Source organism: Arvicanthis niloticus, chromosome 24 (genome assembly GCF_011762505.2).
Source record: "Arvicanthis niloticus isolate mArvNil1 chromosome 24, mArvNil1.pat.X, whole genome shotgun sequence".
NCBI classification, from domain to species: Eukaryota; Metazoa; Chordata; class Mammalia; order Rodentia; family Muridae; genus Arvicanthis; species Arvicanthis niloticus.
The window spans coordinates 25672565-25696917 of record NC_133432.1 but is presented as its reverse complement, the minus strand read 5'-3'; the positions used below and the strand labels follow the sequence as shown (position 1 = coordinate 25696917).

The window sequence follows — 24353 nt, the reverse complement described above, 5'->3', positions numbered from 1 at the left end:
GACAGGTCGATTAATAGACATGCCTTGCTGGACATGGTGGTACACACCTTTAATCCCAGCACTTGGAGGCAAAGGCAGGTGCATCACTGTGAGGTTGAGGCCAGCTTGGTCTACAAAGTGAGTTCCAGGACAGCCAGGGCTACACAGAGAAACCTTGTCTCAAAAAAGAAAACCACCATCACCAAAATACATATGCCAAAATCAAAGAGTTTGCTCATCTCAGGATCTCAGTTAGAATTTGTTGTCCTAACACATGACTTCAGGAATGCAGTTAAGCTGGGTACCAGTGTCCCGTGTACCATGGCTATGGCTTCGCCATCAGTGATGACAAAGACTACTTCTCATAAGTTCTTGAGAAAACTTGATTCAGGGGCTGGGGCTGTAGCTCAGTGATCATTTGCCTAAATCTGTCAGAAGGTCTGAGCACGTGACAGAGCACCTGCCTAGAGTCCCTCATTAAGGAGTGGAGGATATGCCTCAGTTATAATGTACTTGCAGAGAATTCATCAATTATGGGCTAGAGGTCTGGCTTAATTTTAGAGAGCTGAGCTAAAATGCCCCAGGAAGGGACAAGAGGTGGGGCTCATTGGTGGGGGCCTTACCTAGAATCACAGTAATAGGGTGGGGGTCTGGGAGGGGTGGCTGAGCAGTAGAGCCCCTGCCTAGAATCCCCCAGTGAGGGGCTGGGGCATGGCTCAGTGGTAGAGCATCTGCCTAGAATCCCCTAGTGAGGGGCTGGGGGCGTGGCTCAGTGATAGAGCCCCTGCCTAGAATCCCCCAGTGAGGGGCTGGGGGCGTGCCTCAGTGGTAGAGCTCCTGCCTAGAATCCCCCAGTGAGGGGCTGGGGGCGTGGCTCAGTGGTAGAGCCCCTGCCTAGAATCCCCCAGTGAGGGGCTGGGGGCTTGGCTCAGAGGTAGAGCCCCTGCCTAGAATCCCCCAGGGAGGGGCTGGGGGTGTGGCTCAGTGTCAGAGCCCCTGCTGAGAATCCCCCAGTGAGGGGCTGGGGGCGTGGCTCAGAGGTAGAGCCCCTGCCTAGAATCCCCCAGGGAGGGGCTGGGGGTGTGGCTCAGTGGTAGAGCCCCTGCCTAGAATCCCCCAATGAGAGGATAGGAGTGTCACTCAGCAGTATAGACACTGGCCACATGAGGAAGACCCTAGGCTCCCTACCTAGAATTACCAGACCAACAACAAAAAGTTTTCTGTCAATGATTGGTTGAATCTATGCGTCGGGAAATATGATGATTCAGAGATCAACCATAATTGGTCAGTCCCAGCAACGTGATAAGTCATTCCTGCCCTGCCTGGTGCCCCCACGGGCAGCCTGGCAGTAGCGGGCTCCTCACCGCACCTTCCCCCGTCAGAGCCAGCGGGCCATGCTGCAGCTGAAGGGTCGCGTGAGTGAGCTGGAGGCAGAGCTGGCCGAGCAGCAGCACTTGGGACGGCAGGCTACGGATGACTGCGAGTTCCTGCGCACGGAGCTGGACGAACTGAAGAGGCAGCGAGAGGACACGGAGAAGGCGCAGCGCAGCTTGACTGAGATAGAAAGTGAGGGGCGGGGCTGGGCCTGAGGGTGTGGGCAGCAGCAAGGCAGATCACCCCTTCTTCATGGAAGTAAAGCCTGGGTGCTGACTCTTGTTCTCAGAGGTAGGAACAGGCTTGGTGGCACTGCTGGGCTCAAAATAACCAAGGACACAGTGATGGTTTGAGTCCGTATCTTGGGAGAGGGAACTTCCTAAGGAGAGGAAGCTGGATAAAGACCTGAGGGGACGGGGAGGTGGAGGGAGGCGAGCATGAAGCTTAAAGCCCTGTGATTTGATGCTGTGTTTGTAGGCATCGGTCTGCAGGGGAAAGTTTACTTAAGACAACCAGTGTAGCGGTGATTACATGTAACTCCAGAATGGGAAGCTAAGGCAGGAGACGACCATAATGCCAGCTTGGGTTAACTTGGGTTAGCAAGACCTTGTTTCCAGAAAACCCCAATTAATGACTATATAACTTCCAGCAGAGTGTGGTGGTATGCACCTGTCGTCCCAGTGCACAGAATCAGAAGTTCAAGGTCATGTTGCCTACATAGCCTAAGCTGCAGGAGACTGTATCTAAAAAAAAAAAAAAAAAAAAAAGATAAAAATATCATTAGTGCCCCCAGCTTACTGGAGGGAGGATGAGGGGGATCCCAGCCAGGGCAGAGGCCTCACCTTGATCTTTCCAATGTAGGAAAGGCCCAGGCCAATGAGCAGCGGTATAGCAAGTTAAAAGAGAAGTACAGTGAACTGGTGCAGAACCATGCGGACCTGCTGCGGAAGGTAGGCACGTAGGCCCCTTCTAACCCTCCCACATACTCCACATCACGGGAGAAAGGTGCAAGCCTGGGCGGGAGTTGGGGGTCACCAAGTTTCACTCTATGTATGTATTCTTCCTCCTATGGCGTCGTAGGCTTTTGAGTGCGCATGTGTATGCAGTTGCTTGCGGAGGCCAGTAGGGGGAGTCAGACCTCTGAAGCCGAAGTTAAAGGCAAATTGTGACCCTAGCATGGGTGCTGGGAACCTGGCCTGGGTCCTTTGAAAGAGCAGCACATGCTCTTAACCACCGAGCCATCTCTCCCACCCCATACTCCTATTTCTTAACCCCAGCTTTTTAAGACTTCTTGAGTTCTGTCTTGTGTGCCTGCCACAATTAGAATTACCCTTCATTTGAGCTGGCCATAGTGGGACATACCTATAATCCTATCAGAAGTTAGAGGCAAGGTCCTATCTCAAACCCAACACTGGAGACCAGGCAGGACTAAATAGTCAGATTCTATCACCAAAAAAAAAAAAAAAAAAAAAAAACAAAAACAAAAAACAAAAAACAAAAAAAAAAAACCAAGTTGGTGTACTATCCCACACTTGAAATCCCCAAACATAGCAAGCAGAGGCAGAAGGATTGCTGTGTGAGTCTGAGGCTAGCCTGGGCAACATAGTGAATTCCAAGCCAGCCTGGAAAAATACTACACCAGACAACCCTACCCCTACCCATTCTTGTATACTTTCATAAACACCTATAAGTCTAGCATCTGAAGGTCATGGCTTCCTTCTGGGTAGGAAAAAAATCTCTCGTGTCTACCTTCTTGTTAATCATAGTCTGATATGATAGATCATTGCTGCTAGAAGGAAGATGGGCTTCGAGCCCAAGTAATGTCAGCTAAAGACTCTCTACTCCTCTTTCAGAATGCAGAGGTGACCAAACAGGTGTCCGTGGCCCGGCAAGCCCAGGTGGATTTGGAAAGAGAGAAAAAGGAGCTCGCAGATTCCTTTGCGCGTGTAAGTGAACAGGCCCAGCGGAAGGTAAGCCAGAGAGACACTTGGGGATGTAGAAGGGAGGGGTGTGTGTCTGTGTATGTGTATGTCTGTCTGTGTGTGTCTGTCTGTGTGTGTCTGTATATGTGTGTGTGTGTGTGTGTGTGTGTTTGTCTGTGTCTGTGTGTGTTTGTCTGTGTCTGTGTGTGCACCTGCAACATCATGTATGTTGAAGTGGGTTTAGGTTCTCTTCTGGTGCCCTGCGGGTCTGGGGGATCAGATCATCCAGCTCAGCCCCACGCCCCTTGAGCTTCAGTCTTCTGAACACTTGTAAACAGGCTTAGGGGCAGACTTGGCCCAGAGAGCTTCATCAGGGGGGCCTTGGAGGATACACAGAAGAGCAGATGCTGGGGACTGGGCATGTCACTCAGTTGGTAGAGTTCTCACCTAGGAGACCCCGGGGCCCATCTCTGTTACCACATGAACCAGGCATGGTAGTGCAAGTCTATGAACCTAGCACTTGGGAGGTGGAGGCAAGAGGAACAGAAGTTTAGGGTCATCCTTGGCTATATAGCAAATTCAAGGCCAGCCTGGGCTACCTGAAACCCTGCCTCAAGGAAGAACAGGGAGCCAGGCAAAGAAAAGGGGTGCCAGGCATTGGTGGCTCATGCCTTTAATCCCAGGCAGAGACAGGTGGTTCTCTGAATTTGAGGCCAGCCTACTCTACAGAGTTGTAGGACAGCTGAATGAGTTCTAGGACATCCAGGGCTACATAGAGAAACCCTATCTCAATAAATAAATAAATAAATAAATAAATAAATAAATAATACATATAGATACATATACATATAAAATCAATTATTATTTGTTATATTGTTGACATTAATAGTATCAATTATGATTTAACATGCTATTAATCATAATATATAATATAGCTAATGATATAATTGATATTGTAATATTAATTATATTAAAATATTTTACCCTAATTCATATTGCTATTGATAAACTTTATTACTATATTGATAATCAGTTATTAATAGTAATGAGTATGTGTTAGTTAATTCTTTTTTTAGTTTTTCAAGACAGGGTTTCTCTGTGTAGCCCTGGCTGTCCTGGAACTCACTCTGTAGACCAGGCTGGCCTCGAAATCAGAAATCACCTGCCTCTGCCTCCCAAGTGCTGGGATTATAGGCATGCACCACCACCGCCCGGCTTAGTTAATTCTTAATAACAGCTTGCAAACTAATCTTTTAAAATGACTATCAGGAAAGAAGAGCAAGGCTGGTGGTGAGGACAGGGTTATCACCTTCCTCCAGCCTGCCTGTTACCCACACATCTAACAACTTAGAGCCTGTGGAGTGTACAGTCAGTAGTGTGGAAAATGCATGTATATGTATATTCCTTCTCGTGAGTCCCCAGCTCACAGAGCTTCTATTTTGCCTCTGTTTTAGACTCAAGAGCACCAGGATGTTCTAGAAAACCTGAAGCAGGAACTGGCCTCCAGCAGACAGGAGGTGCAGGTCCTCCATAGCAGCCTGGAAACTTCTGCCCAGGTGAGCCCCTCCCCCGAGCCCTCTGGCCCCAGCTGTGATGCACACTTACTCCTGGAAGTAATGATAAGCATGTAGACTCATATCACTACCTCCTGCCAGGAGCCAGGAAGTGGGTCTGGAGTCCCAGGGAGGGGACTGTTTAATTTCCTCAGTTTCTCCCTGTTTCCACACGGTGACCTCTGCAGTCAGAATCAAAATGGCTGGCGCAGATCGCAGAGTTGGAGAAGGAGCAAGGCACCTTGGCGACCACCGCCACTCAGAGAGAGGAAGAGTTATCAGCCCTCCGAGACCAGCTGGAAAGCACCCAGATCAAACTGGCCAGTGCCCAGGCAAGTGACATATAGCCACTGGGGACACTCTGGAGGTCAGAGATGTACTGTGAAGGGTTCAAAGCAACTTGGCCTGATTGCCAAGGTCTCCTGTGGACACAGTTCCTAAAGCCAGTGCTTTTGTACAAGAAGAAAAGCCTGTGGGCTGGGGCTATACCTCAGTGGGCAGAGCGTTTGTCCAACATGCACGAGGCCCTGAGTGCGGCCTCCAGACCACATCAACTGAGTGATCCCCCAACTTGGGAAATAGAGACAAGGAGAATCAGGAGTTCAAGCTATCCTCAACCCTCTAACACCGAGTTTTAGGCTAGAAATGCTCTCGCAGACACGGCCAGAGGTGTGATTTATTCATCTGCGCTTATCTTAAGAGAATAAAGTTATCAATCCTCAGGATAAAGTTAGCAGTCCTCAAGAATCAACTGACTTCCATCCTGGTCATGGAAGTAAGCCACTGGTCCTTCCGAGCTTCTTCTCCGGTACATCTGTGGACCAAGGTCAGGTATTGTTTTCTGCATGGAACTGACCGGCATGGAGCTCACTAGGGCTACCGTGAGAGGCCAGGAATCCATGTGGTCCCAGGTATATACTGCTTAGAGTTCACTGTGGTCTGCCTGACCGACTCACCTCCTTGGGTTTTTTTCCTAGGAATCCATGTGCCAGCAGGTAAAGGACCAGAGGAAAATCCTCTTGGCTGGGACCAGGAAGGCTGCGGAGCGTGAGATACAGGAGGCGCTGAGCCAGCTGGAAGAGCCCGCCCTTGTGAGCTGCGCAGGATCCACAGGTTAGACTTCCGGCTGCCCACCTGCTGGGCCCTGCTGCCAGGTACCTCTGATTGGCGTTGAATCCCACAGGACACGTTACTCAGGAGTCCTCAGCCCAGCTACATGCGGGAGCCCGTGGGGTAAGCCCACTCTCTAGGTCGGTTACATTGGAAGTTCTGTGGCACCCTGCCCGAGTAATTGTGATTTAAGGGATACTACGGCTCCCGGTTGCAGAAGGTTCCAGTTCTCAGTGAAGGGGAAGACATGGAAGAAGAACTTCATGTGGTGCAGGCTGGAGGGGAGAGTGCAGGGAGCAAGACAGGAAACAGGCAGGGAGATAACAGACTCCCCTGTGACCTGTTTCCTCCCAATAGGCTCCGCCTCAAATATGTCCATAGCCTCCCAGATTTTGTGAGTTCTGGAACAGATAGAGCTGTATAGTGAGACCCTTTCTCAGTAATAACGACAGCAATAGTAATATCATGACCTTGTAAGAGACACTTAAGGGTCAAACCTTGCAGTGTGCCATGCCCTAGTAATCAGGATCCTGAGACAATTGTGTGGTGAGAAACAAGGCTCAGGACGTGGCTCAGAATGCTGTATAGCACGGACAGAGCCCTGGGTTCTAGTCCCAGTACCGTATACACTGGGTATAATGGCTCATGCCTATTGTCCCACCACTTCAGGGAGGGAGGCAGGAAGATCAGAAGTTCAGTACCATCCTTGGCCACATAGTAAGTTCAAATCCAGCCTGGGTTACATGAATCCCTGTCTCAAAAGAAAAACAAATAGATAATGTACATTACATTGGGACCAGCACAGCCCAAAACCCTCCTCCCTCCCTTCCTCCGTTCCTTCTTCCTGCCTTAAGGAAAAGCGTGTGGGGCAGGGACTCTCAGATCAGCCAGCCTACCCAGCTGATCTGAGAACGAATTGTGAGTGACAGTCCTTGATCTGACCTGTTACCCTGTCTTCCTCAGATCATCTTCTCTCCAAAGTCAACTCTGTTTCCAGCTGCCTCGAGCAACTGGAGAAGAACCACAGCCAGTATCTGGCTTGCCCAGAAGGTAAGAACAACAGAGGACATGGGCTCTGTCACCAGGGGCAACCAGGCCAGCTTCAAATATGTACACAAGGGAGCTGGAGATATGGCCTAGTGGTTAAGAGCGCTCCCTAGTAAAAAGGACCCACCCGGGTTCAAGTCCCAGGACCCATCTCACCTCAGGCTGTTTACTGAAACTCCAGTTAAATGGATATGGTGCCCTCTGCTGGCCTCCAGCAGTATCTGCATGCAGATATCCCCTCACTTGAAAAAGAATATAAAAAAGCAGCACCCACCACTAGGCCTGACATTTTACTTCCTGTGCCCTGCAGATATTAGTGAGTTTCTGTACTCCGTAACCCTGCTTGCCCACTTGACCAGTGACACCATCATTCAGGGGAGTGCCACCAGCCTCCGGGCCCCACCGGAGCCAGCCGACTGTGAGTACCAGAGTAGAGGGGTTGCCCCTGAGAGCAAGGAAAACAGGAGGCATTTAACCATCCGTCTCTCCTGTCTCCAGCTCTGACGGAGGCCTGTAGGCAGTGTGGCAGGGAAACCCTGGCCTACCTGTCCTCCCTAGAGGAAGAAGGGGCCGTGGAAAAGGCTGACGTCACAGCCATAAGGAACTGCCTCAGCAAGATCAAGACCATTGGCGAGGTATTGTTAGTGATGTCATTTGCTTTTCTGTTCTGTGGTTGTCTGACACAGGGTCTCGGGTAGCCCAGGCTGGCCTTGAATTCTCTTTGAAGCTAAGGATGACCCTGAACTTCTTTCTTCTTGCCTCCATATTCTGGGTGCTGGGATTTCAGGCCTAGACCACTCTACCTGGTTCATGTAGAGATGGAACCCAGGCTTCATGCCTGTTAGACAAGCAGTCTGCTGAGCCACATCCCCTGCCATTTGGTTTTCTGGTTTTGAGATGGTCTCTTATAGACCAGGCTAGCCTCGAACTTGCCATGTTGCCAAGAATAAGCTCGAATGGCTGATCCTCCTGCATCCACAAACTAGGATTGCAGGCACTCATCATCAGGCCTGCCCAGAAAATTGTGTGTGTGTGTGTGTGTGTGTGTGTGTGTGTGTACGTGAGTGCATGTGCACATACATGCCAGTGTGCACATGTATGTTAGAAGAGGGCATCACGTGTCCTCCATCACGCTCTCTGTTCTTTTGATGCTGGGTCTCTCCCTGAACCAGACTCTCAAGCTCTCAAGTTTTCTCTGCTAAACTGAAGGCCGGCCACCCCCACAGACCCCCGATCTCCGCCCCGCACAGGCATGTGCCAGATGCTAGGGATGTTCTTTATGCTGGTGCTGGGATCCAAACTTCAGAACTGATGATTGCGTGGCAAGCCCTCTCTTACCCCCTAAATCCACTCTGCAGCTCCCAGGGAGTGATTCTTATTTCAAAGGAAAGCTACTGCGCGTTGCCAGGGAATCAGTTATGCTCCCCCTAGTTCTTTCTGTGTATCCAGCTTGATCCTAGAAAGAGTTAGGGCTGAGAGCATCTGACATCCTTGTTGTGTTTTAAGACAGGGTCTCACAAAACCGCTGCCTCGGCCTCTCACGTGCCAACACACAAGGCAAGGCCAGCCTCAGAAGGGCTTTCTAGCCGTGTTTGGTTCGCTGGCCTGGCGAAGGTGCCATGCTGTGTTATTTATCATCCAAAAGGGGAATAAATACTTACCCGTCTCTGTGGCTGGTGGCTGGCTCGGCAAATAACACCTAAAACAGTCATGGACACCAGAATGTGAGAATTCCCACCCTAGGGAGATAGAAACAGTGTTTGCCCCCATCCCTCTAAGGTCCCAATGACAAACCCAAGTTCCCTTCCACTGAAGTTCATCCTGGGGACCAGTGAGTTTATTATGTTTCCTTACAGAACAGGGTAAGGGGCCACAGACAGGAATGTGGGTGAACTCACAGAAACCTTACTACAGAGTCTTCCCCCAGCATGGATGATGGCTTCTCCACCCCGACACAGATGGATCAGCCTTTCTCTCACCCCCTCCTTGAGACCCTGAGGATTCTGTGCAATTGTTGAAGAAAACATTTAATCTCAATCCAGGGTTTCTACCCAACCTTTGACCAGTTAGTTCCCAGATAAAAGACACACACAACCTTTATATTTATAATAAGCCTTCATCAGCACAAGAGCTGGGCAGATATCTACCCTCTATGTTATTAGGTCTATTTCCCAGCCAAGAATCCCATTATATAATTTGCTATGTTTTATCTGGGCTTCTCTTAACTCCTATTAGCCAACCAACATGGCCATTATGTTAAGATTCTTACCCCATGGTGCCTTCTCCTCTCTTCACTTTTTTTTTTTTTTTTTTTTTTTTGCATCTGTTTCTCCTCCAATCCCAAGCCCAGGAACCCAAAACCCCACCTGTGTCTCTTCTGCCCAGCTATTGGCTGTCAGCATCTTTATTTACCAATCCAGGATAACTTGTATCTCTTCTGCCCAGCTATTGGCTGTCAGCATCTCTATCCACCAATCCAGGATAACTTGGGGTGTAGGTCCCATAACATCACCTGAGTCTAAGTGAGGTCTCTGTGAGCAACAGGATTTGGTCTAGCAAAAACCCAACTCTCGACATGCAATTCAGGTAGAGTTTGACCCCTTTTCAAAATGGAAGTTTTATTCAAAATGGCTTCAGTTTAGTTCCTTCTCACCATGGTTCTGAGAATTTGCCAAGAAGGGATGAACACGAGGTTCAAACTTTGGAAAGTGCCAGGTGGTTTCTATGACAGGCCCTGCCTATGGTGCAGGCTCTAAAAGAGAAGGACCCAGTACCCTTTTAACCTCTGTGCTACTGCTCACAGGAACTGCTGCCCAGGGGCTTAGACATCAAGCAGGAAGAGCTGGGTGACCTGGTGGACAAGGAGATGGCAGCCACTTCAGCTGCCATTGAAGCCGCCACCACCCGGATAGAGGTAAGAGAATTCTGTAGGCTTTCCCACAGTGGCTCTCCTGTGGCTTCCCTAAAGCAGCTTTGTGCCTCGGGAATGTCTTGCTTTCCCTGTCAAAGAAGCCAGAACTGCCCAGTGTGATGGTTCATATCTGTGATCTCAGCCCTTGGGAGGTGAAGGCAGGAGGTTTGGGAATTCAAGGTTGTCCTCAGCTATATAGTAAATTTGAAGCTAGCCTGGGCTACATGAGATATTGGAGAGACAGACAGAGAGACAGAAACAGTTGTGGTACACACCTTTAATTCTAGCACCTGAGAGGCAGAGGCAGGTGGATCTCTGGGTTTGAGGCCATCCTGGTCTAAAGAGTGAGTTCTAGAACACCCAAGGCTACACAGAGAAACCGTGTCTCATAAAACAAAACAACAACAAACAAACACAAAAAAAAAAGGGGGAGGAAGAGGAAAAAAAAAAACACAAAAGCAGGATGGTTGCATCAAAGAGGGAAGAAAACAAGGTCCTAAAGATGAACAGTTTCCTTTGAGGTAGGATGTTTTGGTGTCAGGCCACCTGGTGTTTAATTTCTAGACCATCTGATAATAATTACATGAGTGTGAGTTACATTCACCTGTCTGGGATGGCCACTGGTTCAGTTTCATTCCTGTTGCTCTGATAAAAAGAAACCTAGGAAAGAAGGGATTACTTTTGCTTACAGTTTCAGGATACTTCACCGAAGTCACTGTGGCCAGAGCTTGACGCGACTTTTCACATCCGGTCCACAGTTGAGGGCAGAGGGCAGCGATGCATACACATCTGCTTGCCTGCTCATTTGCGCTCAGCTTCTCTAAACTTACGCAATTCACACAGTTCAGGACTCGCTGCATAGGGAATGGTGCTACCCACAGTGGGCTGGGTCTTTCCACATCCCTCTCACAGATGTGCCCACTATCCGACCTGATGTAGACAGTCTCTCATTGAGACTCACTTGCTGAGTGGATCTAGGTTGTTGAGTTGACAGTTGAAGCTACCCATCACTGTCATAATAAATACTAGAGAAAGCCATATAGGTGTTGAAGGGTTTCTCAGTGAGACCCCTTGGAAAGGTCTCCTATGGCTGCTTTGGAAGGCTCCCTGGCTACTAAGCACCTACCTCGTGAATTTGGTAGCAGCTGCCTCTGGTGTGTGTTTCATGTACATCAGCTCTGGAGTTTTTCTGACTCACGAGGATAGAGGTGAAAATGTCTAGATTCTGCCTTTTGTGCCACCACAGCTAGTTGGATCCAGACTCTACCAAGGCAGTGGTGGTTGATCAGGTTCATGGTACATCCAAGGACCGTGCTTGTTTCGATGGAGATGTAGCTCAGTGGTCGAGTGCTTGTGTTAGATCCCCCAGTGAGGAGGGGCTGAGGTCATGGCTTACCAGAGCACATGCCTAGCGTGTAAGAGGCCTGAACTCAAGTCCCAGGAATACACAGAGACAAGAAAGGAAACCAGCCATGTTTCTTTCTTTCTTTCTTTCTTTCTTTTTTTTAAAGATTTATTTATTTATTTATTTATTTATTTATTTATTTTATATGAGTACACTGTCGCTGCCTTCAGACACAAACAAGAAGAGGGCATCAAATCCCATTACAGATAGCTATGAGCCACCATGTGGTTGCTGGGAATTGAACTCAGGACCTCTGGAAGAACAGTCAGTGCTCTTAACTGCTGAGCCATCTCTCCACCCCGCCACATTTCTTTTTAACAGGAAATTCTCAGTAAATCCCGGGCAGGAGACACGGGAGTCAAGTTGGAGGTGAACGAGAGGTCAGTGTAAGCCTTGGGGTCTCAGGAGGTAAGCAAGGCCCACAGGGAAGTGTCACTCTCCAGCCACCTCTAAGGCTTGGCATCAGCATCCTCCAGCGATCCCAACACCTTTCCTGCCCCTCCGTCCTCCTCAAGGTCTTCCTGGTCTTCTTCTTAGTGTCCACATCACCCACCGTTTCTTCTCACTAGGATCCTCGGCTCCTGTACCAGCCTGATGCAAGCCATCAAGGTGCTCATTGTGGCCTCCAAGGACCTGCAGAAGGAGATAGTGGAGAGTGGCAGGGTAAGCATGTCATGTCAGCCCTGGCTCCCTCCACGGGTGCTGACTCTGGGCTCTAACTGTACTCCATCTCGGGTGGATCTGCCATTCTGAGGACATTCAGACACCGTGGGCGGTTGAGGGTCCCTGGCAGCTGCCTCTTCTACCAGCCCAGCTCCCAGAGGCCACACACAGCTGCTCTGGAGCCCCACTGACGATGCGAGTCTAAGTCTTCCAGGAGTGACTGAAGACTTTGGGAAATTGGGCAGATTGCAGGGATAGACCTGGTACTGTCATTCCCTCAGACACCTGAAACTATAGATTCCCAGACCTGCCGGTACTTAACCCTTTAATTCAATGCTGAGGCAGGAGGATCTCAAGTTTGATCTCAGCCAGGGGTGCATAGCTGGTCCTTCTCTCAAAACTCCCTTCATGAGTTAAAGATGTAGCTCAGCTAGTGGAGTGCCTGCCTAGCGTCTATAAAACCATGACTCTCACCCCAGACTCTGCATAAAACCATACATGGTTTATCCCCATCACTGGGAGGCAGAGGCAAGCAGCTCTCTGGGAGTTCGAGGCCAGCATGGTCTATACATAAAGACTCTGTCTCAGAGCAAGAGCTTTATGAGTGCTGGTCTTCTGAGGGACTCTGAGTTTAGTTCCCCACCTCCTACACCCCTCCCCTCCCAGCCCCTCCCATCCTAGCCCCTCCCACTCCCCTGCCCCCACCCCCAGCAGCTCTAGGAGCTGTCTCACCAGGCACCTGTGCTTTCTTACACAAATGCACACAATTAAAAGTCGAAAATGAGTGTTTTTTCTTTTTAATTATCTTATTTATTTACATTCTAGCCGTTGCCCTGGTCTCCTCTTCCCTTCCTGGGAAGATAGGGCCAGTTCCTTCCAAGCCGTCCTGTGACCTTCATACATACACCATGACATAGACGTATCCACCGACACACATACACTTACAAAATATATAAATAAATGTGGTGGGCACAGGGGTCCTCGTGCTTATAGAGAAGCACGTAGAGAGCCAGAAATGTCAATCATTGAGGTGTGTCACATCTATGGAGAAGATAAAAATCAGATACCTGCATTCCGCTTACAAAGCTAGGTATGGATTTTGTTATCGACCTGGTGACCTTTCTGCTATCTCTCCAGGAAGACCTCACCCAAATTCTATCCCTGGATAACTCTTCCCTCCCTGGACCATTACCCATCCTTAGGGGAGGTGTCACATGTACTTTATGGTCAGAGGCCACACTGGATTCTAGGCAGCTTAGCTATAGAACCCACCCTCAGGGTCACATGTACTTTGTAAAGGAATTCCTATGTAGTCACACCTTTAGCTTTCCTGTGCCTCTGGGATTGGCCTGATTGGACTGGTTGTTGCCTAGAAACCTTTTCTCAAATTATACTGTGTTAAACATGCTGACAATGAACCACCTGGCTTAGACTCCCTGAAGTCTGATCCAGGTTGATGAAGTCAATCTGCACTGGGTTTTCATTCTTATCTCTTCAAGTGCTTCACTTCCCTGTCTGACACCTGCAGGAACCCCTCAGATGCAGTTAGAAAAAAAAAAATCTGGGTATGTTGCTACATGCTTAGACTTGGAAGTCTAAGGCAGAAGACCAAGAATGGGAGGATAGCTTAAGCTATGTAACAAGCCCTCTCTCAAAACAAATACTGCAGGCTAGAGAGATGGTCCATTAGTTAAGAGAGCACTGTTCTTGTTGCAAAGGACGAAGGTCCAATCTCAGCACTGAAGTGGTCGCTCACAATCATTTGGAAGTCCACATCGAGGGATTTGACCCCTCCTGCTACCTCTGTACACACGTGACACTTGTACATGCAGACAAAACACTCATGAGAAATCTGTTTTAAAAATCAAGTAAGGCAGGGCAGTGGTGGCTCACACCTTTAATCCCAGCTCTTGGGAGGCAGAGGCGCAGGTGGATCTCTGAATCTGAGGCCAGTCTGGTCTATAGAGTGAGTTCCAGGACAGCCAAGGACACACAGAGAAACCCTGTCTTGAATTAAATAAAGTAAAATAAAATAAAAACTAATCAAGCTGTTATATTTTTGCGTCTATAGGGTACCGCATCTCCTAAAGAATTTTACGCCAAGAACTCTCGGTGGACAGAAGGGCTCATCTCTGCCTCCAAAGCTGTTGGCTGGGGAGCTACCGTCATGGTGTAAGTGTCTGGCTCCAAGGCTCTCCCCCATCCCTTTCCACATTCCATTGACCCACCCCAGACAGCTGCTAAGAGATTTAAAAAAGTATCCTTCTCATAACCAGGCACAGTGGTTATGAAATCCCAGCACTTGGAGGGCTGAGGCAGAAGGAGAGCAAGGTAGAGGCCACCCTGGGCTATCCAGGACCCTGTGTCATAACAACAGAGTATAAAGTGTGCTGGGCTAGATCAATTGTACAGCATTTGTTGAGCTTGCCTGTGCCCCTTGGTCCAACCCCCAGTCATTCCAGAATGTTTGTTGGTGTTGGGCCAGTCTGTTTTGGTTTTTAAGACAGTGTCTCTCATAGCCCTAGAACTAGCCTGGAACTCACTATGTAGACCAGGGGCTGGCCTTGAAGAGATCTACTACTGGCCTCTGTCTCCCAAGTGCTGGGATCAAAGGCCTGTGACACCAGGCTTGACCCAAAAAGTTTTTTAAAATCTAGAAACACGTGACTGATTTAAAAAAAAAAAAAAAAAATTTAAAATCTAGAAACACGTGACTGATATTTTTTTAAAAAAAAAATAAAATTAATAATCGGGATGAGAGATGGATCGGTCATACAGTCCTGCATGGATAAACATGAGCACCTCAGCTCAATTCCTGGCTCCCACATAAAAAGCCATTTGTGATGGCGTGCATTGCTAGTCCCAGTGCTTACAGCAGAGGCAGGAAGATGCTTGCAATTCGCTGACCAGCCAGCCTAGGCCTAATCTGTCAGTTCCAAGTCCCGTTGACAGACACTGTCTCAGCCAGGCATAGTAAGTAGCCTTTAATCCCAAACACTCTGGAGCCAGAGACAGGCGGATCTCTGAGTTCAAGGCCAGCCTTGTCTGTAGAGTGAGTTCCAGGACAGGCAGTACTACATAGTGAGAACTTGTCTCAAAAAAAAAAAAACCCCGAAGATATGAGCCATATATCAAACAATAAGCTGGAGGCAGGCATGGGGCACACGCCCTCAATCCTAGCACTTGAAGACTAAAGAGACAGATGCTACTCTGAGCTTTGGGCTAACTAAGGTTCTATACTGAGACCCTATCTCAAAAAAAAACTTTTTTTTTTTAATTTAAATACATAAGGTAAATTGCACCTGAGGAGAGCCATCTGAGTTGGCCCTGTGGCTTCCACAGGCTCTGTCTCTCACACATATCCATTATACATCCACAGATAAATACAAAAAGAAGTGAATAGTACTGGAAATTTGAAAGGGACCCAGGACAAGTTAGGGGCAGGGAGGCAGGTGGCCCTTTCCGTCTGGCCAGGGACTTAGGGCTTGGCTGGAGGCAGGACCATGATGCTCTCTGCTCTCCGTAACTCCATCCTTCGTGTCTCACCTGGCTTCTAGGGATGCTGCCGATCTTGTGGTCCAAGGCAAAGGGAAGTTTGAGCAGCTGATGGTATGCTCGCGTGAGATTGCTGCCAGCACAGCCCAGCTCGTGGCTGCATCCAAGGTAGGGCCACCAGGTTCTGGACTTGAGCCAGGGAACTGAGCTCAGGGACAGGTGACAATCCACAGCCCTGCTTGGTGCTGTCCTGAATAAAAAGTCCTCCCTCCCGAGGGTTCCATAGCACCCTCTTTTAAAAGCCGATGGATGCCCGGACGGACGGTGGCTGTAGTCTAAAGCCCTGCAAAGGTTCTTGAGAAAAGGGAGAGGTGGATGGTGGTGGTGCACACATTTAATCCCTGTGCTTGGGAGGCAGAGGGAGGAGGCTCTGAGTTCAAGCCCAGCCTTATTTACAGAGGAGCCAGGGGAGCCAGGGCCACTTAGAGAAACCCTGTCTCAAAAAGCCAAACAAAAATGCCTACTATGTGCCAGCAGGGAGCCCCTCTCCAGCTCATCTCATGCATGCCTAACTGCTCTGTCACTATTGTTAGGTAGATTTACAGGGTCCCAGGCATCCCAGGTCCAAGTAGCAGTGTCATTGAGGTGCATTCAGATGGACCAGGTGACATGGGCCTGTCATCCCAGCTACCTCAGAAGATGAGGCAAAAGTGTTAAAAGTTAAAGGCTAGCCCAGGCTTAAAGTGAATTTAGGGCCAACCTGAACAGTCTCACAAGACTTTGGCTCAGAATAGAAATTTTAAATAGGAGCCAGCGAGATGGCTCAGTTAGGAAAAGGAACTTGCTACCAAACCTGATGTTCCAAGATTGGTCCTTGGAACCTGCATGGTGGAGTGAAATGGTTCCCACAAGTTGTTCTCTGGCTTCCACATGTACACCTACACATAAGCACCACATAAATAAAATAATAAAAAGTAACTTAAAATTGCCTGAGGGGACAGTTTAGTGTCAAAGTATTTGCCTTGGGTCTGTTGGTAAAAGGCATTGGCCATGGCTCAGTGTTAGAACCCCTGCCTAGAATCCCCCAGTGAGGGGCTGGGGGCGTGGCTCAGTGGTAGAGCCCCTGCCTAGAATCCCCCAGGGAGGGGATGGGGGCGTGGCTCAGTGGTGGAGCCCCTGCCTAGCAAGTACATGGCATTGGGTTCCATTCCTAATATCCATAATTAAAACAAAGTATGTTCACCAGGCATGGTGGTGCATGCACTTACACTCAAGAAGCAGAGACAACCAGGTCTTTGTTAGTTCAAATACATCTAGGGCTACATGGTTAGACCCTGTTTCAAGAAAAAGATATCTGGGGACTAGAAGATGGGTCAGCAGTTAAGAGCACTGGTTGCTCTTCCAGAGGGCCTGGATTCACTTCCCAGCACCCACATGGTGGCTCACAACCGTCTTTAACTCCTGATCTAGGGGATCTGACACCCTTACAAAGACATACATGCAGTTAAAACACCAATGTCCATAAAATAAAAATAAGTAAATAATTTTAAAAGAAAGAAAGAAAAGGCTGTTAGACACGTTGGTCCATGCCTTTGATCCCTGCACTCAGGAAGCAATGTTGTGTTGACGTCTGAGTTGAAGACCAGTCTGGTCTCTAAAGCAAGCTCCAGGCCAGCCAAGGCTATATAGTGAGACCTTGTCTGAAAACAAAGTCTCTGGTGATGGAGCTGCTGGGCTGTCTTATCAGTCACCTGACTTAGCCCTTAGATTTGGCATAACCAATGTCTGCCCCTCCTTTGTCTCAGAAGTGAAGTTCTCTGCCTGCCACATTTAATCCTCGTGAGAAACCATTGTCTAGAGTTCTTTCACCACTGGGCTAAACTTCACCCAAGATTATTCTTTATTCCTCCCTATTACTTAGGATTCCAAGGCTTTCCCCCCCCCCAAACATGGACAAGTTTGTGCAGATAACTATGCAAGCTGGAGCATAGGGTAACCCAACCTGTGTTCCAGGGGTCACTTTTTAGTTATGTCAGGGGCTGGTCCCACAGGCAACACTGATTTTGAGAGCTGACAACAGTGTTGGCTAGGCTCCATCAGGCCAGCTACTTGGTCCAGTCCTCGGTTTCTCCAATGTAGAGTGAACATAAATGTCCTTTGTTCCTGCAGGTGAAAGCTAACAAGGGCAGCCTCAATCTGACCCAGCTGCAGCAGGCCTCTCGGGGAGTGAACCAGGCCACAGCTGCCGTGGTAGCCTCAACCATTTCCGGCAAATCTCAGATTGAGGAAACAGGTATCCTTCCCCACTGCATCTCTTTCCCCGTGATCTCAATTAGCTCTGTGTTTTTAATACTTTTTTGTTTGTTTCGTTTTTAATGTATGGTGTGTGTGTGTGTAGGAAAGCATTCATGAGTTTACTGATATGTGCAGATCTCTTCCACTATTGATTCTCTATGCACACACACACACAGACACACACACACATATATGTAAATATATATATAAATAAAAATTTAAATATATATATATATATATATATATATATATATATATATATATATATTAAATTAAAGATAATTCCTCATGGGCTGGAGAGATGGCTTAGCGGTTAAGAGCACTGACTGCTCTTCCAGAGGTCCTGAGTTCAGTTCCCAGCAACCACATGGTGGCTCACAACCATCTGTCATGGGATCCGATGCCCTCTTCTGGTGTGTCTGAAGATAGCAATAGTTTACTCATATACATAAAATAAATAATTCTTTAAAAAAAAAAAAAAAAGAGGACCTCACTATGTAGCCCTGGCTAGCCTTGAACTCAGAGATCTGCCTGCCTCTGCCTTCTGAGTGCCTGGATTAAAGACATGAACCACCGCGCCCAGCTCCTTGTAGCCACACTCTTAGGCAGGATATAGGCCCTGGGAATGCTGCCCAGTCAGCAGAGTGCTTCCTGCCATGTGTGAGGTCTGGTTTTCCTTTTGGTCTTATTGCATCCATGTTGATCTCCTAAGGCAGGACTTCACAAAACTATGGTTTTGAATTCCCACAGTGCCAGGCTATTAAGCAGATGTTTTTCCCCTTACGCTACTTCTCTTAAGTCAGAGAAAAGTCTCTACAGGTCTAGTTGTCCCCCCACCCCCGAGACTCAGACCTTGGTTACCCTTCAATTAGTTAATTTTTTCCTTATTGTGAGCAGACCAAAGACCTAAAAGCAACTTTTACAAAGGAAGGATTTGGGCTGGTAGATGGCTCAGAGGTAAGGGTGACTTGCTGCCATGTCTGATGACCTGAGTTCCGTGCTCGGACCCACATGAAGTATCCAGACTGATGCTTTGGCCTCCACTCTTACAGCATGGCACATGCATGTACATGTACATACTAACACATGTATGAAAAATAATAATAATTAGGGGCTGGAGAAATGGCTTAGTGGTTAAGAGCACTGGCAGCTCTTCCTGAGGACCGGCAGCTCACAAATACCCCTTCAGTTCCAGGGGATCCGACTCCTTCACGCTGGCATCCATGCAGGCAAAACACCAATATACATAAAATAAATGTTTTTTAAAAATTAATGTAGGATTTATTTAGGTTCACATTTGAAGGGTACGCAGCTCCTGGGAAGGCAGGTTGTCTGGAGTGTGAGGCAGCTAGTCACATAGCATCTGCAATCAGGAAGCAGAGAGAGATGGATGCTAATACTCAGGTCACCACTTTATTGTTTGTCTGTCTTTTGTTGACACGGGTTCTCATTGTGTAGTCCTTCCTGGCCTGGAACGAGCTATGTAATCAGGCTGTCCTCAAACTCACAGAGATCCTCCTGCCTCTGCTACCAGAGTGCTGGCCTTACAGGTAATCACCCCTAGTTTCCACTTTCTCCTTTTAATTCAGACCAGGACCCAACACGTGGAATACTCCTGCCCATGTCTCAGATGGGTTTCCCACCTCAGTTAATCTACTCTAGAAACTCCCCCACAAACAGGCCCCAAGGCACGTTTCCATGGTGATGATATATACTCATCTAGGAGCTGGTGAAATGTCTCACTGGGAGAAAGAGTTTGTCACTAAGGTTGACCTCAGTTGGAGGCAGGAGCGTGAGACAGCACAGTAAAGTGGTTGCTATGCAAACATCAATCCCAGAACCCACATAAAAAAGCCAGGCGTGGTGGCACATCCATGTCATCTTAGTGCCTGGGAGGTGGAGACAGGTGGATCCCCAGAGCTCACTGGTTAGGCAGCCTACCCAACTTGGTAAGCTTTAGACCCGTGAGAGATCCTGTCTGAAAAACCAAGGTGTAAAAAAACATATAAATAAAATAATTTTTAAAAAGTACAGTAGTCAGCTCCGGAGGATGACCTTTGGCCTCCCCATGCATATGCACACTAATAACCATATATATAAACATACATGACCTGCCCCTGTACACACTATGTACCCAAAGGACGCCATGCCTCTAGGGATCTACTTCTGCCTGCCAGGCCCAACCTTCTAAACATCCCACAGCCGCCCAACATATCGCCAGCAGCTGGGGAACAGGTTCTCCGAGCGTGAGCCTGTGGGGACAGTTCAGCTAGCAACCATTATGGTGCCCAAGGACAGGCCACGCTCTGCAGTGGGGAGTTTCTGTTGTCGTCGTGTGACAGCCACAGATCTTGACTGGATCTCCCTGTACCCATCCTTGCAGACAGTATGGACTTCTCAAGCATGACACTGACCCAGATCAAGCGCCAGGAGATGGATTCCCAGGTAAGAACGCCATTGCCGTATCTAAGGTCGGACTGTCCCCATTGCCCACACATCAACCTCGAGTCGCCTTCCCACAGGAAGAAGCCAGGTGTGGGTAGGCATGTAATAATCCCAGCACTTGGGAAGCTGAGGCAGGAGAACTGACATGAGTTGGAGGCCAGTGAAGGCTGTATAGCAAGACTGTTAGAAAGAACAGCAGAGGTGGCTCAGCAGTTCAGAGCACCCGCTCACAACAACCTGCAGCCCCAGTTCTAGAGGATCCAATACCTTCTGGCCTCAGTGGGCACCTCCACTCACTTGCATATGTGTGTCAACCCCCCTCCCCCAAACCTGACACACATATAGATACACATAATTAAAGATGGAAAAGAAAGAAAGAGAAGCCTAAATGTCACACTGTATGCCTGTAATCCTGGCTCTAGGAAGGTGGAGAAATAAGGGGTCAAGGCCAACCCTGATACATGTAACCCTGTCTCAAAAGAGAATTTACTAAGAGCTGGGCTGGAAACTTAAAAGGCTCATCCCAGGCTGGGGAGATGGCTCGGTCAGTAAGGTGAATTTGAGTAAGGTGTGAAAAGAGGACGGATATGATAGAGGAAGGAATCAAAGACAATGGAAACAAGGTGAAACTAGGAAACTAGGGAGGGGCTGGGGGCATGGCTCAGTGGTAGAGCCCCTGCCTAGAATCCCCCAGTGAGGGGCTGGGGGCGTGGCTCAGTGGTAGAGCCCCTGCCTAGAATCCCCAGTGAGGGGCTGGGGGCGTGGCTCAGTGGTAGAGCCCCTGCCTAGAATCCCCCAGGGAGGAGCTGGGGTGTGGTTCAGTGGTAGAGCCCCTGCCTAGAATCCCCCAGTGAGGGGCTGGGGGCGTGGCTCAGTGGTAGAGCCCCTGCCTAGAATCCCCCAGTGAGGGGCTGGGGGCGTGGCTCAGTGGTAGAGCCCCTGCCTAGAATCCCCAGTGAGGGGCTGGGGGCGTGGCTCAGTGGTAGAGCCCCTGCCTAGAATCCCCCAGGGAGGAGCTGGGGTGTGGTTCAGTGGTAGAGCCCCTGCCTAGAATCCCCCAGGGAGGGGCTGGGGGCGTGGCTCAGTGGTAGAGCCATCTGCCCATCTTATATGAGGCCCTGAGTTCAAGCTCCACTATTTCCAAGGAAAAACAGAGACAGAGAGATACAAAAGAAAAGAACAGTAGTCGGAGCATAGCTCATCGGTAGGACATTCCACATGAGTTTGACACTAGCTTTTTGTTTTTTAACTAAATTTAAACCAAAGAAATGTACGACCCTCTCCTCGCTCCATCTTCCAACAGGTTAGGGTGCTGGAGCTGGAAACTGACCTGCAGAAGGAGCGTCAGAAGCTAGGAGAGCTTCGGAAGAAACACTACGAGCTGGCTGGCGTGGCTGAGGGCTGGGAAGAAGAAGGTGAGCCCCCTGGGGGACTTAGGGTGTTTTCTCCCCTAGTAGAGCAGAGCCCTCTGGCTTGTCGCCACTTCTTTCTTCTTTCTTCCTTCTTCCTCCTTCTTCTTTTTCTTCTTTTTTTTTCCGAGACAGGGTTTCTCTGTGTAGCCCTGGCTGTCCTGGAACTCACTCTGTAGACCAGGCTGGCCTGGAACTCAGAAATCTGCCTGCCTCTGCCTCCCAAATGTTGGGATTAAAGGTGTGCGCCACCACCACCCAGCTCAACTCTTCTTATTCCTAAATCACCTTCAAGCCTAAAACTTGGGTGTACATTGTAGAGAATTAAAAACCTTTTGTTGTTACCCTGAAATCCCCAGCCATTCGCCTGGGTGGTGCACACTGTGAACCTAGCATGTAGGAGGCAGAGACAGGAAGATTAGGAATTGGAGGCCACCCCAGATTACATAGCCTAACCAAAAAAAAAAAAGAAAAGAATATTATAAGAACCTCCACATTGATAAGTAACCTGCGCCTCTGTTACTTTAGTGCCTTTCTGGGTTACTAACTTTGTTTTTTGAAGTTCTTTGGTTTGTTTGTTTTTAATTTTTATTTTACTTTTTTAATTTTCTGGGTATGGGCACAGTTGTGAGCTGACATGTGGGTTCTGGAACTCAAACTTGGATCCTCTGGAAGAGCAGCTAGTGCTCTTAACACTGAACTACCACCACCTTCAACCCGCACATACGTATGCCTGCATGCACGTACACAGAAATGTATGCACACGTGCACATACACACCCACACACAAGGCCACACTGGCCAAAAAGTGAAGAAGCTGAACTGGAGAAATGGGCTGTGGGAATGTTCAGAGCGGCCCCGGAGCTGTGGCTGGTGGCGCATGCCCCCACTCCCAACTCTTCAGGAGTCTAAGACAGAAAAGTTGAAAGTGGGATGTCAACTGCGTTCCACAAGATGAATTCCAGGCCAACCTAACGGCTTCAAGTCTTTCAAAACTGGAAAGTAAAAAGAGGCTTGGATATTGCTGGGTCCTAAGATGCTGGCCTAGAATTCTCCACTTGGGAGCTGGGACACACGGCTCAGCAGTAGAGCGTTTAACTAGAATATTCCAGTGAATTCTGATTACCCGTCTGACCCCTGAACCTAAGGGGGAAGGGAGAAGTGACTCTTGAGAGTTGTCTTTTGTCCCAACCCAGGACCCGCCATTGCCTGCTGCCATGTGTGGCTTCCTGCATGGCCAAAGTGGTTAGATCCATCACAGGCAAGGTTGTTGTTGGTTAGAGAGTTTAATTTAACAAACTCTTGACAACCAAGCATATATTCATTTTTGTAATTCCTAGACTATTCTTGGACACAGTTAATGACACCGTTATATGGTAGTCATGAGCTTGAGAGTGTCACATCCCGACAGTCTGTTGGCATGACGACGAGTACATGTATGCACGAGGTTCCGTGTGATATGTTTGGTTTTTGTTTCTAGGGACAGAAGCATCACCTTCTACTGTTCAAGAAGCAGTACCGGACAAAGAGTAGAGCCAAGCCAATGGCCCACACATCAGAATGTAAATCCTTGTTACCCTTCCGTGATGCTTCCCACCGTGGTACACCAGGTCCTTGTGGGTCTCTTCAGTGACAAAAGCTGAAGGCCACCATATCTCCTGTGACACCACCTATGTTTGCATGCATGATGAGTTCTTCCCCATGCCCCTGGCATACAGGCAGACTAGGTGTTTGCATGCATGGTGAGTTCTTCCCCATGCCCCTGGCATACAGACAGACTAGGTGTTTGCATGCATGGTGAGTTCTTCCCCATGCCCCTGGCATACAGGCAGACCAGGGTCAGCCACAAGCAAGCTCAGGTCCACAGAAAAACAGCAACATGGCCGACCCATCTTGCCCAATATCCACTTGCTCACCGGTCACGTCCTTAGAGAGGCGTCTTGTCACTGGGAGCTTGGAGAGGGGACATCTTACATCTGTTCTTTTCTCCCCTTCCTCAGTCCTTTGCATTTTGTCCTTTGCACAAACTTGTGAGCATCTGAACTCCGCTGGATTCCATACCAGACTGATGTCTGAGTCCACTGCTGGGAAGAACACGATGGAGCAGCCAGCCTCCACGCTATGCTTTTGGCAGTTCGACGGGTCCCCTAACTGCTTGTTAATTAGGTGGTCGTTTGGGTCTTTTGGTTTCCTGATTTTGAAGTTTCACACAGCCAACTTTCCCAGAAAGGGTTCCAACCCCCCAGCCCCACCCTGAGCTCTGAGCCTTCTGAGAGGAGGCCCCCCACCACCACCATACACCCCGGGGCGGCTCAGGCTACGCTTTGGTGCTTCAGCTCAGCAATTCCATCAGCCAAGGCTACTCCCCAGGGTGACAGCTCTCCTTGGAAGTCTGAAGCTGAGCTAGTGCCTTTACTCTCCGACCTGGATGCCAGCCCAAGGCCTCTGTCCGCCTTCACAAGCCGGGGAGCACCAGAGTTGAAAAAAAAAAAAAAAAAAGAAAAAGAAAAGAAAAGAAAATGGTGCCAGGGGCCCAGCTGTTCAGGGGACATTTTTCTTAGGCTCCTGTCACCAGGTTCACACCCATCCTATCACATGCTGGAATGGAGCTGGTGTGAACAGCAACACTACATCCCCAGAGCAGACTTCCTGTGCCATGGGTCACCTCCTGTCAAACCTAGGCAAGGCCCTGAGAGGAGCAAATATAAAGGAACCGAAATGGGTCCTTTCCCGTCTGCCTGCTTCT

The 24353-nt window shown here is 48.8% G+C and overlaps 1 protein-coding gene across 4 annotated transcripts in view; it reads left to right on the top strand.

Annotated features, from left to right (window-relative positions):
- The window catches only part of Hip1 (huntingtin interacting protein 1), a 130032-nt gene extending 105944 nt beyond the window's left edge, over positions 1–24088 (top strand). For 3 of the 4 annotated variants that reach the window (XM_076923174.1, XM_076923177.1, XM_076923176.1), the window contains exons 14-32: positions 1362–1545; positions 2215–2303; positions 3207–3323; positions 4730–4831; positions 5017–5160; positions 5806–5941; positions 6902–6988; positions 7296–7403; positions 7484–7620; positions 9789–9899; positions 11623–11681; positions 11871–11964; positions 14036–14136; positions 15522–15627; positions 17629–17752; positions 20138–20199; positions 21503–21614; positions 23088–23169; positions 23608–24088. In XM_076923174.1, coding sequence (XP_076779289.1) covers positions 1362–1545; positions 2215–2303; positions 3207–3323; positions 4730–4831; positions 5017–5160; positions 5806–5941; positions 6902–6988; positions 7296–7403; positions 7484–7620; positions 9789–9899; positions 11623–11681; positions 11871–11964; positions 14036–14136; positions 15522–15627; positions 17629–17752; positions 20138–20199; positions 21503–21614; positions 23088–23140 — 1926 coding nt within the window. In that variant the 3' untranslated portion in view covers positions 23141–23169; positions 23608–24088. Of the gene's footprint in view, positions 1–1361; positions 1546–2214; positions 2304–3206; positions 3324–4729; positions 4832–5016; positions 5161–5805; positions 5942–6901; positions 6989–7295; positions 7404–7483; positions 7621–9788; positions 9900–11622; positions 11682–11870; positions 11965–14035; positions 14137–15521; positions 15628–17628; positions 17753–20137; positions 20200–21502; positions 21615–23087; positions 23516–23607 lie in introns of those variants that run through there. The other variant, XM_076923175.1, reaches the window with a different exon arrangement.
- Positions 24089–24353: the final 265 nt, after the last annotated feature.